Source organism: Tamandua tetradactyla, chromosome 11 (genome assembly GCF_023851605.1).
Source record: "Tamandua tetradactyla isolate mTamTet1 chromosome 11, mTamTet1.pri, whole genome shotgun sequence".
Taxonomy (NCBI): Eukaryota; Metazoa; Chordata; class Mammalia; order Pilosa; family Myrmecophagidae; genus Tamandua; species Tamandua tetradactyla.
Window position 1 is genome coordinate 4,645,758 of NC_135337.1, and position 14,799 is coordinate 4,660,556.

General features: G+C 45.2%; 1 protein-coding gene across 1 annotated transcript in view; it reads right to left on the minus strand.

Annotated features, from left to right (window-relative positions):
- Positions 1-11,288, minus strand: part of ATP1A1 (ATPase Na+/K+ transporting subunit alpha 1) — a 32,498-nt gene extending 21,210 nt beyond the window's left edge. The window contains exons 1-2 of the mRNA XM_077119783.1: positions 11,126-11,288; positions 269-379 (exon numbers count right to left, since the gene is read on the minus strand). Coding sequence (XP_076975898.1) covers positions 269-379; positions 11,126-11,137 — 123 coding nt within the window. The 5' untranslated portion in view covers positions 11,138-11,288. The remainder of the gene's footprint in view (positions 1-268; positions 380-11,125) is intronic.
- Between the last annotated feature and the right edge of the window lie 3,511 nt (positions 11,289-14,799).

The following is a 14,799-nucleotide window of genomic DNA, read 5'->3' on the forward strand; positions in this document are numbered from 1 at the left end:
TCAACCACAGTTCTCCTTTGGGGATCTTTGGTTATGCCACAGTGGGTGAATAACTCTTCCAACCCCCTAACAGTTTTTCAAATGAAATTTTCCAGTAACGACCTCTACAATTATCAATGGCTACGATCTCCTTATTTTCAAAATAAAGCATGTCTCTAACTGAAAGGTACAGGGAGGAAAACATCTTATACTCAAAGATGTTATAATCTTTTTCTGTTTGTTTTTTTAAAGAAGGAAGACAAAAAGCAGCCTTCCTCCTAGTACTTACCATAGAAACTTCCTTCTTCAGTTCATCCATGTCCTTCTCTTTCTTGGCCTTTTTATTGGCCTTGTTACCCTGCTCTGAAACGGCCGCAGGTTCATATTTATCACGTCCGACCTACGGGAGAATGTGGGAAAGGTGTGACTACAAATGGAAAAAACTGAAGCTTCTGAAGCAATACATTTTCATAGCTTCTAGGACAGCCATCGTTAGGGATAACCAGCAGGATAACGCATGGAAACTGTGCTTCAGGGCACATGCTAAACAATGCAATCGAGTGTTAATCCTGTCATCACTAGCTCAGAAGTGCCATCGCCTCCGAAGTGCGCGAAGACCGATGGGAAAGTCCTGGCAAAGCTCAGAATGGGCTCTACCACGGCCACTTCCATTTTCAGGAGATGGAGAGCATTCAACAGTGGTGCTGTTAAAAAAAACCATATATTGTCCCCTTCCATATTCCCCCAGAAAAGAATGAAACTTCTTTACATTATGAACTTAAGAATATGCTACAATACTTATGAGTTTGAATTCTGGAATGAGACAGGTCTGAGTTAAATCCTGGGCTCTACCACTAAACAGCTGTGTAACCTTTAGCAAATCACCAAGTCCTGAGTTGCAGGTTTTTTTTTAGCATGGAAATAGATAATAACGGTGCCTACCTCATTAGTGTTTTTTCAGAGGATGAGATGATAAAACACCTAAATCCTGGTTACACTTATTATTATTTTAAAAGTCTTAGCTTTGCAAAGAAGTCTCTAGGTACCAAATTTAAATATCTTTAATGCTCATATAACAACACGGTCCTTTCATTTTCTTTATTTACAAAAAAAGAGGGGAAAAAAAAACCACCCTAAGAGTCCTTATAATGCCTTAAATAAAAGGGGGGAAAAAGGGGGCCCCACCCTAATCCACAGCATGAAAATAAAGTCCCCAAAATGAAAGTCACTGAAAATGTTTTGACATCAGGAGGATGTCGGGAAGCATGTGCATTATCACACAATTCACAGGATCCACCCACGCCTCCTGAACGCTGAACAATTTTTAAAGAAAAATGTTGATTGTATAGTTTAAATTTAGATTGTTCCCCTCTCCCACCCCCTGTTTAAAAGGCTTAGCCTGAACTTGGCACCCCAGAGCTCCGTCAGTGGAAGAGAAGGGGCCCCTCATTCCAGATATCCTCCAGCCCACGAGATGCTTCCCACTGTAACTACAACTTAAGGATGGCAATAAAGTATATATCTGCAATTTTCATAAAACTGGATGACACACAGCGCTATTACTATTTTTTTCTGCATTTCTGAGATGCATTATCTCTTGGTTCTCTCTTACCCACTTCTACTTTCAGAAGTATGCTGCCAGCAACAAAAGCAACAATTTGGAATTCATGTGTCCAGATTATAAACATTTTACTGTGCTGAAATGAAAACAAAAGGAAAAAAAAAAGGTATGCTTCAGCCAGAGCTGATAAGGCTGCAAGTTAAGGCAGTAGTCAATTGAATTTGATAATACTCTCTTTAAGACTGCAAAGAAAAATCTGGCTTCCAATTAGTTGGTTATGCCCACAATGTCCAATGTTGAGACAGTTACTTTATCCACGCTGCTCAACTTCTGGGGTCATGTTTGCAGCATTACTTGACTAGCTTCTTCCAACTTGGACTAAATAAGATAGAGTTATTTAGGCTCTATCTTATCTGTTAAGAATGGAGCAGAGGTCTAAAGATAGTTGGCATTCTTGACATTCTCTCCACTATGGAGCAACCACATTTGTCAGTGCTACCCTAAGTGCAGCACTTGGTGCCAGAGTTAAAATGGAAAATAATCACACAGGCTGAAAGCAAACAGACAATTAAAACAAAAGAGAAGACAGGGCTTCTAAGGAGAGAGGAACCACAGTCTATTAAGTAGTATTTCCCTTATACATTTAGTGGGAAAGCACGCCACTTAAAAATCATTTTAAAGTCATTGATTAAGGTTCTCTAAAAGATTTATGTGGCCAGTTTGTATTGATTTTTAAAACAGAGCTCACAAATTCTCTTTAAGCAAGTTGAATATCATTAAAATATATTTAATTTAAATATATGGAAATCAGAGTTAAAATCCCTCTGTTTCACCATCTGTAAGCTTTGATTACTCGATTTCCATTATTTTCCACTCCAAGAAAGGAGAGTTACTGGAGCAGCTAAGACTTGGACACCTGCCAAAATTTTATGCCCATTTACAAAACGTCTTGCCAACAGCTTCACAGTTATCAATGGCAAAAAGTTAATTGGGAATGCAGATTTCCTAGTAAACCACCCATCATTCCCTTTAAAATCAATTCCTGCTCTTTAAGGCATCATTTTAAAGACTGTTTGTGAAAGACATGTAAGAAATATTAACGTGCATTTTTTCTTTTTTTTTCAATAGGCAATGTTTGCCCAGAAGAACACAATTTGGTTCTTTCCCAACATGTAAAACAATAGTGCAATACTAGCTTATTCTGGTGGGAACTGAATATTAGTTACTTACGTCCCTATGAATTGCAAGTACTGCCGTTTTTAAAGAAAGTCTGTGTGTGCGGGGGTGGGGAAGCGGCCAGGTGGGAGAGGGGAACAGTGGTAAGGACAGGTAAGGCCATCTTCTGTTGTTTCTTTCTAAAGTGTCTGGGGAGAGGAGAAGGCCAAGACACAGAGAAATGATAACTATATTTCCTCAACTGACTACAGCGAACTTCCCACTCAAGTGGACATCAATTTCTACTTTTTCAATAAAAAAAAAGATTCAGATCATGTTCCCCACTCCTTTAGAGGTCCAGGAGCGACGAATTTTCACCCCCACAGTGAGGCGAGGCGACAGACCCTTTTAAGTGTCTCTGTGGCATGGTTCTCTGGAAGCTTGAAGCACCGTTACAGCCTTACTTGAGCACATGATGTCAGTTGAGTTCTGCTTTTTTTTCCCCCATTCTAATTTAGAAACTGGGCACTCATAGCAAGGGGTAGGGGCTTGCTCTGTGTGGCATGGCTTAAAAGTTGATGTCATTAATTCATCCTGCGCTGCCCACGGATTCCTCCTTTTCAAAGATTCACTGTGACCTGTGCTATCATCTGATGTGGATAAAGGGAAAACGTGCCCAAGAGATGGGACAGAAAACTCTTGACGGAAGACCCAAGGTTAAACATTTAATTAACAAGGCTGCCTGCACTCATTTAGAAAACATATACTGGACCCTCACAGTGACCAGCCATGCCAGGGCTGAAGTTCCTCTTCTCTGGTAACTAACAATTAAGGGGTGGGGGTGAGCAGATACAAAAGGTACAGAAAGTTATTCCAAAATAAGCAGTAAATAGAAAAAAAAAAAAGCCACCCCAAACAAGTGCAGTGAAGTTAAAGGTCTGCATCCAGGGTGGTCTGTACAAGCTGCCCGCCCCCCACCAGTATCTCCACCTCAGCCTGTCACCCTTCCCATCACGAGCCTCCACCCAGGCAGGCTCGGAAGGCTTTCTCAATTATGCATTACGGACGTTTTGGCCAGGGTTCCCACTACATTAGCACAATGCCCATTGGCCAGCAGGAAGGCAAGAGTTCTTTAGACTTCTGAAATTCCTGCTGAAAAACTCCAGAGGGCCCTTGGAAGCCCACAAGACTTCTGCCAAAATTTCTATGTCCTTCATAAAGGACTGTTGATGGCACTTTTAAGTCAGCTCTAAATCATCCTTACTCTGCTGGTGCCAGTTATATGCCCTTGAACAAGTCGACCTCAGTTTCCTCATCCATGAAATGGGAACAGTTCTTGGGATAAGATCAAAGAACCTAGAGAAGGCATTCTGTGGATATACAATCAGAGAAGAAAACACCTTCAAACTGGTATTTCCAAGACCCACAAACAAAATCTTTGGCTAGCAAGAGGGCCTAGAAGGATGGTAAATGTAACTGTTGCAATAAACACATTTCAAAAGTGCCAAGAGGGTTGTAGAAATTTCACTTCTAAACTCAATCTGGTAAATTCCACATTAGCAAGGAAGTTGTGGAATGGTCCCCAAACTTGCTGGTTGTCTACAGGCAACTGCTTAGGCTGTACCACATTTTTATGTCAAAAAGTGCTTTCTAGTTTTCCTGGATCATATATATTAGTATCATTATGAAAAACATTATGTAAAGGTACTGCGCAGTGTTCCACAACGTTTATTATAACTTGGTTTTTATTAACATATAAATTACAGCCATTCCCAATTTACTCTGAAAACTCACTTTTAAGCCCTTTTTAAAAATGCAACTTTATTGAGAAAACACACTATACAATCCATCCAAAGTATGCAATCATGGCGCACAGTACCATCACAGTTGTGCATTAATTACAATTGATTGTAGAAACATTTTCATTATTCTAGGAAGCCAAAAAAAAAAGGGACAAAAAAAGAGAACACCCAAAACATCCTGTACCACTTATCCTTCCCTATCATTGAGACCTTTTTAAAACAACCTCATTTTGGGTATTTTTAAATTTCACCTCATTTACTAAAACTTGAAGAAAATTTAAATTAAAAAAAAAAATGATCAAGCCCAATTCATTACACCTACATAGGTCCTAAATTTAGTTTATTTACAAGGAATCCTCTAGCCAGGGACCTGAGGGCTAAGAGATGGCTGCCATAATGTTGCAGCTGTTTCCAGCCCCAAGCGATCACATCCTCACTGCAGGAGCAGCACTTGGGGCCTGAAGGAACAGCTCTCCTCTGCAGAGGACGGACCCCAAGGGACCACCAGGACTTCGTGTTCCGGCTCTCACCCAAACAGGCAGCAGGCTGGAGGGACAGGGAATGTAGCACGGCCAAAGCAGTAGGGCCCATTTGTGAGCCCAGTTCAGTATCTCCAAACTTGGCTGCAGTCCGTCAGTCGGCAGGGGACAGAGAAAACAGCCGCAGTTCTAACCAGTCTGTTTCCTCAACCCAAAACGAACAAGGCTTAACCTCCCTTCTCCATCTGCCTGCAAGTAAATTCTCCGAGTCAGCTAGCCCACCCCACCTGCAGTAGTTAAGTATATACACATGCTCATTTGATAAAAATTCTAAAATATCTAAAGGATCAATATACTACCTCTTTAATATGTGCTTTGTTTCCCCAATTATTAAAAAAATGAAACTTACCTTTTTCAATGAGGTTTTCTATATCTACATTTGGTACCTGGGTTATGAAGAGTTAAAAATTTCTGCCTCTTCCTTGGTACCCTCCATTTGCTTCCTTCTCGCCCTGTTTTCATTTTGCCTAATCACTCTTTGGCTAGTGCTACTCAAAAGAACATGTCAGTTGAGAGAGAACAGATTAATAACCGGCACAAACTCTGCTATGAAGGGAATGAATCAATTCCCAGGAAGCCTCAATCTCTTCTCAGTTGGTATGCTGAACCTAAGATGAAAAGTAAAATGACTGCCTGGATGAAGAGGTGGCTTCACAGGACCATAAAGAAATACGATGGGATTTGAAGACAAAGCCAACCAACAAAACCAAATAAAAACCATCAAAAAGCAAAACCATAAAAGAAAACACAAGACGACAATTCCAAAAAGTGCATTAGGGCACTGCCCTCTCCATGGTAACAGAATGGAAAGATACATCTAACACCAAGGGCCATCAATGTACAAAAGATCTGATTATCAGGTCCCCAAGCAATACAAATTCCAAGGGCAAAGCACAGGCCATCGAGAATCAGCTTTATGGATCATTAACACAAAATGCCCAATAGTAGTTACTAAGCAGGGTTTGAATACAATCAGATATAGAGATAATGCTCAGATCCATTTCACTGTAAAAGGAATGAGTCCTGCTGGCCCAAATCTCACCGATAAGGATTCAAATGAATCCAAATCAGAGAAAAAAAATCACAGGGTGGATGTGGAAGACTTCTTTTCTCACCCACAGCATTCATCCCAAACATCAGATGAATAAATATGTAGAGCTTCTTGTGGATTCCGGACAACAGATTTCAGCACAACCAATGAAATGAGTCATATGCAAAGAACAGTCTCTCTCTGACTCCAGCCAAAGAACACACATCCACTCATACACTCGATCATAGCAACACGAGAAAGTTCAAAACTGACTTGGTTACATCTTTTCCAAAAATATATAAACTAACGATTAGAGTTTAGGAAAAACAGACTTAGTGGATTTTAAAATTCTCTGTACCCCACATTATCACTAACTAGACATGTATTTTCAGCATAATCTAGAATTGGACAGCTCTGGCAGCAATGGGGAAGCATTCTGTCCAGTGTTTTGCTGTCCAACAGCAGTCACTCTGATTACTGTGAGCCCATCTGATCGGACACTTAAGTTTCTTCTTCTGATCTTTTGGCTGGCAGGGAGCCCTGGGCAGCGAGAAGGCACCTCAGCACAAATGTTCAGGCTTCCTCCCATCGCATAAGGCTGAAGAGCTCATTTCAGTTTTTCAAGACTTGGAAAGACTTTTAAAAAAATGTAAAAATGACAACCAACCATAAGAGAAAGTAGATGAAAACTCTTAACTAAATAGGAGGCCTGCTGGCTACTTCCACTTGGCTTTCCTTGAGAGAGTAATTAATAGTATTTCCCATTATTTTCAGCCCCTAATAGGCTCACTTTTTTTTTTTTAATTGTGGTAACATATATCAACATAAAATTTCCCATTTGGCCACTTCCAAGCATACAGTTCAGTGGCGTAAACTTTATTTACAATGCTGTACTACCATCACTGCCATTCATTACCAAAGCTTTTCCGTGACCCCAAACAGAAATTCTGTACCTATAAAGCATTATCCCCCTCCCCTGTAATTTACTGTCTATGAATTTGCATCTCCTAATTATTTCATATAACTGAGACCATATAATATTTGTCCTTAAAAGTTTGCAAGTGAAAGAAAAGTTATTCTCTAGTTTCGAAACAGCAAACCCAGTTTATAAAGGTTTGCTCTTCTCTCAGTTTCAATTACCTTCTAAACCCTCATAACTCAAGACTTGCCTAGTTCTCACTCTAAAAAGAAGAGATCACTTCACTTGATCCCCAGCGGGAGGCAGATGAGAAACTGAAGCTTCAAGGTGTTTACCTCGGCTCCTGTTTGTTTTTAAATGAAGAAGTAATTTCACTTAACTTTCCATGCAGGATCCTTCAAAATATTTTAATTAAAACCCTTCTCATTCTCTGAGCTTCTTTCACATTCTTGGATTTGGATTTATTTTAAAAAAGCATAGTCTGATTTAAACAGAAAGTCACTTATCTGTTCATTTGCTGCTAAAATAATTAGAAAACAGAACTCTAAAACAATGACTTAGAAGGGTTCTAGGATGGAGTCTGGATGTGTGCAGTGTACTGTGCTTGGTAATGTGGAATTCCACTTTTTATTTTAAATATGATTTAGGAATAACTCTCCCAGGAACCCGTATATTTCACGTTTTTAGTCGTCACCTGGATAAATATTTTACTGAATTTCTGAAAGCATATATACAGATATATGTATATATATATTTTTCCTTTTTTGCGTGTGTGCCTGTTCTGACTTCTCAGATTTATGATGCAGATCTCTTCTTTCCTACCCTCCCACTAAAAGGTGAGTCACTGGTAGTGTTACAAACTTACTGGCAAAGAACACTATAAATTAACAAAGTTACCAAAAGGCGATACATCCTCAGAAGAGGGTACAGAAAGAACCCCAGAGGCAGGGCACTCTTACCACTCGAACACGTTGAACAATTAACAGAGGGGGTGATACAACCTCAAACCCTATTTCTCTGTTCCTCATTGCTGACTGCTGGTTTATCCCATAAACCACTTGCTTCTCGCCAAGGCTTGGGCAATTTTCCACTGTAAGGACACTGCCTTACTATGTTTTGAGTCTAAAGTACTCACTTTATAGCAGCCAGAGGATAGTTAGTCACACTTTCAAGTTGAGCTCCAAAAGGGCAGCTGATAATGTTACCATACAACCAAGATTTCTGCTGACATGTGGAGCCCTTGTGCAATTTCACCTGAACCTTTTTTCTCTGTCCCTCTTTAAATCACTACTCATAAGCTATGATTTATTTTCTAGGCAACTAAGTTAATATTCAAACTGAATCAAGAACTGCCCTGAGAGATTTGGTGACACTTCCCTTCCCCCACTCTTTCTAAGCTTGAGGAGAGTTTCTTACAATTTTGAATAATTATGATGCTTACCTTTGGTGAGCTAACTAGCTGTGGGTGGTAGGCCTAACTGAAGATTTAAGCCAAGTTACTGGCAAAAATACCCAGTAAAAAAAAAAAAAAAAAAGGACAAAATCCTATTTCATCCAGGAATGATTCAGCAAGAGCTGTTCTTTCATTTGCTTACCAGAAGCTGGGGGACTGATTTTTTTTAACAGACATAGAATTACCTGCAATATCATTCAAACCTAGGTCCCAAACTGTAGTAGGAGCAGGAGGGAAAGAAATTTACAATGACCTTAAAAATTAGCTGCCAGCACAGGCTTCCTGGTTAACCAATTATCAGCAGGGCTTTAGTCACCACTCCACCCACGTTTTAATCCCCATGTGGAAAAATCCCAACATTTCAGCGTGAAATATCTTCCTGAACATTTGGACTATCACAGTAAGTCACTGGGGACAAAAGGGGCAACTTTATCCTGGAAGAATCTTTACCAACACCAAACACACACACACACACACACACACGCAACTTGATGTTCAATGTATCAGCGTTCTCAGAATACTAAATACAACCCAGGAGACAAGCATATCATCCTGTGTTAACCCAGTTGTACTTCAATTTTGCGTTTACTAGCCAACAAACATTTTGTGGTAATAAGACATTCTCCACTAACTACCTGAGTTTGTTGCTATTTTTGCCACTACTGTACCTGTGTGGTTATGGGAGAGACATACAGACATAACTTACCTGAACACCATCAACGTGGCCCATTAATTAAAAAAGCACAAAAACCCCAGTTTCATTGGAGAGATATTTAGAGATCTGCATATGAGGCTATGTTCAGCAGTAAACGTCAAGTCATGCTTGCAGAGACTAGGGGACCATTCAGGAATTCAGGCCTTCTGGGCTGTCACTAACCCATTAACCAGCTGCTTGACCTTGAGCAAGCCAGTTCACCTTCCTAGGCCTCAGGCACTTATCTACCTCCTACCTCCTCCCCCGTCAGTGATGTCTCCTCCCTCCGGAAATAAGCTTTTAAAGGGAGAAAATATAAAAGAATGAGCTTGAAAAAGCTTGTTTACAAGAATGACCTACAGTTTGATGGGGTGGTCCAGGCATAGGCCGCTAACCCAATTACCATCGGGAAAATACAGACGCTTTGCCCTAATGCTGCCTGGCTAGTGCCAGCTCTCAACATCTTGCGCTTTTCAAGGAGAGACAAGTTGTGCATTTCCACCTCTCCCTCCCAGGTCCAAGCCTTTCAATCACCACCTTCAAAACCCATTTAGAGTCCCCAAAGAATGCGGCCCTCCCCTTGGCCCCATCCCTAATCCATACCCAGGGGCCCCAAAGACCTACTAAGTGCAGGGCATGTGCTAAGAATAAGCCCCGGAGATAACGGAGAAGGATCCTATGCCACCAGCAGTCTCAAGACTTGGTCATTTTTATTTCGTGAACTGATACATTTAAGAGGATATATATTTTTTTGTCAAGTGGATCCTAACTAGACATTGTCTCCTTCGGGGCCGGAACCGGTCTTCTGCGGCCACGAGTGATCAGGGCTTTGCGCTACAGAAAGGCAGGAAGGTGATGTTGTTATGGTATTCCCACGGTGCTCCTGCCCTGGAGACCACTCACTTCCTTTGGGGACCGCCCTTCGGTGAGTCGGCTGGAGCCTGCAGGAGCATTCCTACCAAAGTACAAACGGGCTGCCCTGGGCCTCGGGTCCTTTTTGGGGTCTTATTTTATCCGGAGGCCCCGGTGGTTTTGCCTGTCCTCCGCCAAGGCACATCCTTGCAAAAAATTAACACCCCTCCAGTCAAGAGGTTCAGCTGACAATTCCAGCTGCCCGGACGCATCTAGTATTTATGGAAAGTGGCCCATTAAAGCGCTCAAAAGTATACCTTCAAGGGCCATCTTAGGGCGCTGGAGACACACCCTTTCTGGCACTAGCCCGCTCGACCGGCTCCGCAGTAAGTAAGGGGAAGCCAGTTTTTTTTTGGTTTTGTTTTTTTGTTGTTGTTGTTTCTTCCTTTGGGGGAGGCGGACGCCTCTGCGGGGAGCTGGCTAAGCCCCAGCACCTTCAGGAGAAGGAGCCTCGACCCCGCGCAGCTGTCCCCCGGCGCGGGGGACCCCGACGGCGCCCGGCCCTCGGCGGGAACCGCAGCCCGGGAGGCCACCCAACCCCGAGCCGGGCGCCCGGCGCAGCGCCCCAGGGGAAAGGGAGGGGCGCGCCTCTCCTCCCGGCACGGAGGGCGGAGGGCAAAAAGGAAGAAGAGATGGGAGGTGAAGGCGGGCGGAGGGAGGGAGGGGATCCGGGCTCGGGGATGCTGCCGGCCGCCGGCTCCCTCCCGGGGCCACCCATCTGCCGCTCGCCCTCCTCCTCCCCCACCCCCCAGCCCCGGCGCCGGGACCCCCGCCCGCTCCGCGCTCGGCGTGCGCAGCCCCTCTCCGGGCTCCACGAGCCCCTCGGGGGTCTCCACGCCGCCCCGCGCTCCCTTTGCCCCTCACCCCATTACAGCGCTCCCCCCCTCCGTTTGCAAAGTGCGTCGTCTTTTAAGCCTCAGGGCTTTGCCAACCCGTACCGCGCCGCGCTGCTTCCTCCTCCTCCTCCTCCTCCTCCTCCTCAGCCGCCGCCGCCGCTCCGCCCGGCCCGCCGTCCTCCTGACTTCCCCCTCCTCTCCTCCAGGCTTCCCGCGCCCCCTCCTCAAGCTCGCCCGACACTTACCCCCTTCCCCATGGTGGCGGTGGTGTGCGCCCGGCGCCGGCCCCGGCAACTGGAGAATCAAAAGAGAAAAGGAAAGAGCAGCTCCCGGCCGAGCGAGCCGGGCCGGGGGAGCGCAGAGGAGGCAACTAGGGCTGCCGCGGGGCGGGAGGGAGCGAGCGCGGCCGGCGGCTCGGGCCGAGGCCGCCGCCGGGGCTGCTGAGGCTGCTGCTGCCACGTGTCCGCCTCCTCCCGCCGCTGCTCCGAGCCCCAGACCCCGCCGCAGCTCGAGCCCGCGCCTCCTCCTCACTTCCTAAAATATGCAACCTGCGTGCTGGCCCCGCCCACGCCGCGGCACGTCACCGTTACCGGAGCAACCCGACACCGGCCTCGCGCCCGGCCCCGCCCCCGCCCAAGCCCCACCCCCAGCCCGGGGGCGCGCCGGCTGCGGCCGGGCCCGGCCCGCGGCGGGAGGGCGGCGGGGCCTGGGGGAGCGCGGGCCCGCGTCCCGGGAGGCCGCGCTCGCGCCGGGGGAGCGTCTGCGGGCCCAGCGCCCGAGCGCGGCTGCCGTGCGGCGCCCACGCCCCTCCGCCCGCCGCTGTCTGTGGCTGGCCCGGCTGCTTTGTAGGGCACAGGAGGTCCACGCTGGGTGCGGCCGTGTTCTCGGGACCTGGGTTCCCCCAATCTCTGCGGACTGGGGCAGAAACGGCGCGCGGAGTGGCTTTTCCAGCACATGTGGGAGCTCCTCTGGCCCCAGGGGACGCGCCGGGGACGCTGCGTGCAGCCTGCGCCGGCCGGAGGGACTCCGCCTCCCCCGGAGTCCAGGCCCAGCGCCCACCTGCGCCGCTCTGCGCTGGCCTGGCCGGAGGTCCTCGGCGCCCCCCTCCAACTTCCTTGCTTCAGGGTCCCGAAGTGCCAATCTAAAGGGTGTCTAATGAATTCATTCATGCTATTGTGTGAATGAAACCTACTAGTACAGTTTGCGGATTCGCTGTTTAGAGCAGGGAAATTTGAAACCCCGAAGAAAGCATATCTTAAGCAAAAGGGTCTGACTCCAGGGCTAGATGTTTAGGTACCAGTTTGGTTCATCTCCAACCCCCTGCTCCTACCTGAGGAGAGCAGTGTCATCTCCAGCGCAGCCTTGGAATGGTCTAGGAATGGTCTGGGGGGTGACGAGAGGCTCAAGAAGAGTCCCGCTCTCCACCCCTAGCCCGGGCGGGTTGCACCGCTGGGCTTCCCTCCCATTACAGCTTCTGTTTCTTAGCACAGGCTGCAATGGCTGAAGTTGATCAACATTAAAATATATATATTATTATTATTAACAGTGCTTTCAGAAAGTCAAGTACACTCTGGGAAAGCACAGGATTCGCAAGAGAAAGTCACTGCAAGCCTCTGAGAATTCCTAAGGAAAACATTAACTTCTTAAGCAAGTTAAAACTGGCTCTTTATCAACTTCAAGTATTAATTCAACATGAACAAATAAGGATGTGAAACAAAAGAAATGGGGAAAGGATCAGAAAGGAAAGGGGAAGGAAAGGAAACAAATGGGGGAGGAAAGGAAAGAAATGGGGAAGGGAAGGGGAGGAGACAAAAATTAGTCACTGCCTTATCAGTTAGATAATTCTCACCCCTTCCTAGAAGAAAGTGTTTCTTACAGCCCTTTCCTCTCACCCAAGAATATATTAGGTTTGGCGTCTCTTGCAGTGATCTACAGGCATGGTTAAATCAAGCCAGGACCTGGAGAGAAGAATTACAAAGTGAACTCAAAATCATGACTGCTGTGGTTAGAGTCCCCAAATCCAGAATAAAGTTCTTAACACTGCTAATTTAATAGAAGGTGTTTAGAGAGTGTTATCTGGGCTGTGTCTCCGAGGTTCCAGAAAATGCTTCATTTACATACCCTAAAGCCCTCTGTTACTGCTAGCCTGCAGGAGGCTTTTGCTTGCTAGAGATCTCTTAACTGCTTTGAGATTAATTATTCCTTGGGCCCTGGTCTGAATGGCAAAAGCACACAAAAGACAACAACAAAAAAAGTAGAAAGCAAAAGTCTGAACAATGTAAATTTCTCCTGCCAACTGATCTCCTTTCTCTCCCTTGGTATGTAAAATATTCATTCATTCAGCAATATAACCCTAATATATCAAGGCATTTCCCCTTGTCTCTGGAGCTGTTTACCTGGCAGCTGAAGGTTGATGAAGGTCCTTCCAGGAGGATCCCAGAGTTCTAGCTATGTTACAGGGTGGGGAAAAGGACATAAGAACTTGAAAACTATTAACTAAGATCTGTATTTGGCTTTAGGCTCCAGATAGCGATTTTGCATGTATTATTTACTTGGATTCTCATAAGTTTGCAAGGTAAAGGGCTTTGGCCGCACTTTACAAAATGAGAAACTGAAGGTCTGAGACTTCACAAGGTCACTGAGCTAATGATTGGGGTCATCTGGACTCAAAATATCAAAACTAGAACCATCCTCCTACTTCTGAAGTTTGGCCTCTAACCAAAGCACCAAGGAAGCTTTGGTTGGAGAAATAACAATAGCTTTCAAAATTGCAGTCTTCACAAATACAGAAGGTTTTCCTGGGCCGCTCATCTTTGATGACCAAAAGGATCTTGGCTACAGCCTTTCCTCCCTACTTTCTCCCATCCTTCACCAGTCTAGTTTGTGCAACATTGCAAGGAAGAGGTATCACTACCTAATAGAAATGGCCTAAGCAGATTAGCAAACACCCACCATCATCTGATCCCATCTCTAGAGGTGAATCCCATTCCATGTTTAGGGTGTTTGCTAATGCCATTTTCATTTCAGTCCTATCAAAAGAAACATAATTCAACGAAGACATTTCAGAAAACCAGAAAGGACCTCCCTATTGCTTCTCTAAAGCTGCATCTTTCCCTAAACACTACACCCACGTGCCATGGTCTAGACACTTCTGTTTAGTCTTCAGAGGTAGAGATTAACCCCAAGAACTGAGGACTAATTTTAAGAGGTTAAGGGGGAAAAAAATGAGAAAGAAGCAGGAGTTGCACGCTTTTTGTGCGAAAGGGTTATGGAAAGAATCCCCCCGGACAGGCCTGTGGAATTCAGAAAATGAGAAAGCATGGCCAGGACTCAGGTATAAACTGTCTCAGATACAAGAGAGATACCTTGGAACACAGTGACCAAAGAAGAAAATGTCCTTTATTATTTTTTTTGGGGGGGGGGCGGTGGGTATAGGCTTCTTCTCTTGGGAAAAGTTTCTGAATCGAACCCTTATTTTACAATGAAGAACTGAGTCCCAGGGAGTGATTGGCGCTGTATAATGGCAGGAATTTCATGCAGCTTTTCTAACTTCCAGACCAGAGCAAGGGATGATGGGGCTGCTAGTGGGGAGAAAGTTCTGCCTGTCTTCGATCTGCCTCTTTTCCTGTCAGCTCTTTTTAAGCTCTTAGTTTGAGGCATAATTAAATTGATTGTCCCAGAGACTCAGCATGTACAGACCTCAAGGCTGCCAAGTGTAGATGGCTTCGAGGAGGAGTTGACCAGAACTCTGGAGGGCTGGCCCAGCCATTGTGGAGACAGTCAGCAGATGTATGAAAAATATGATGCAAGTCAGTATTGAGAGCCAAGGATGCTGGCACTTTGAGCAAGTCCTCGCTGAATTGGATAAACACACCATTACAATTAAGGGCTTTAGAATATGAGTTGGAGCCCACCCCAA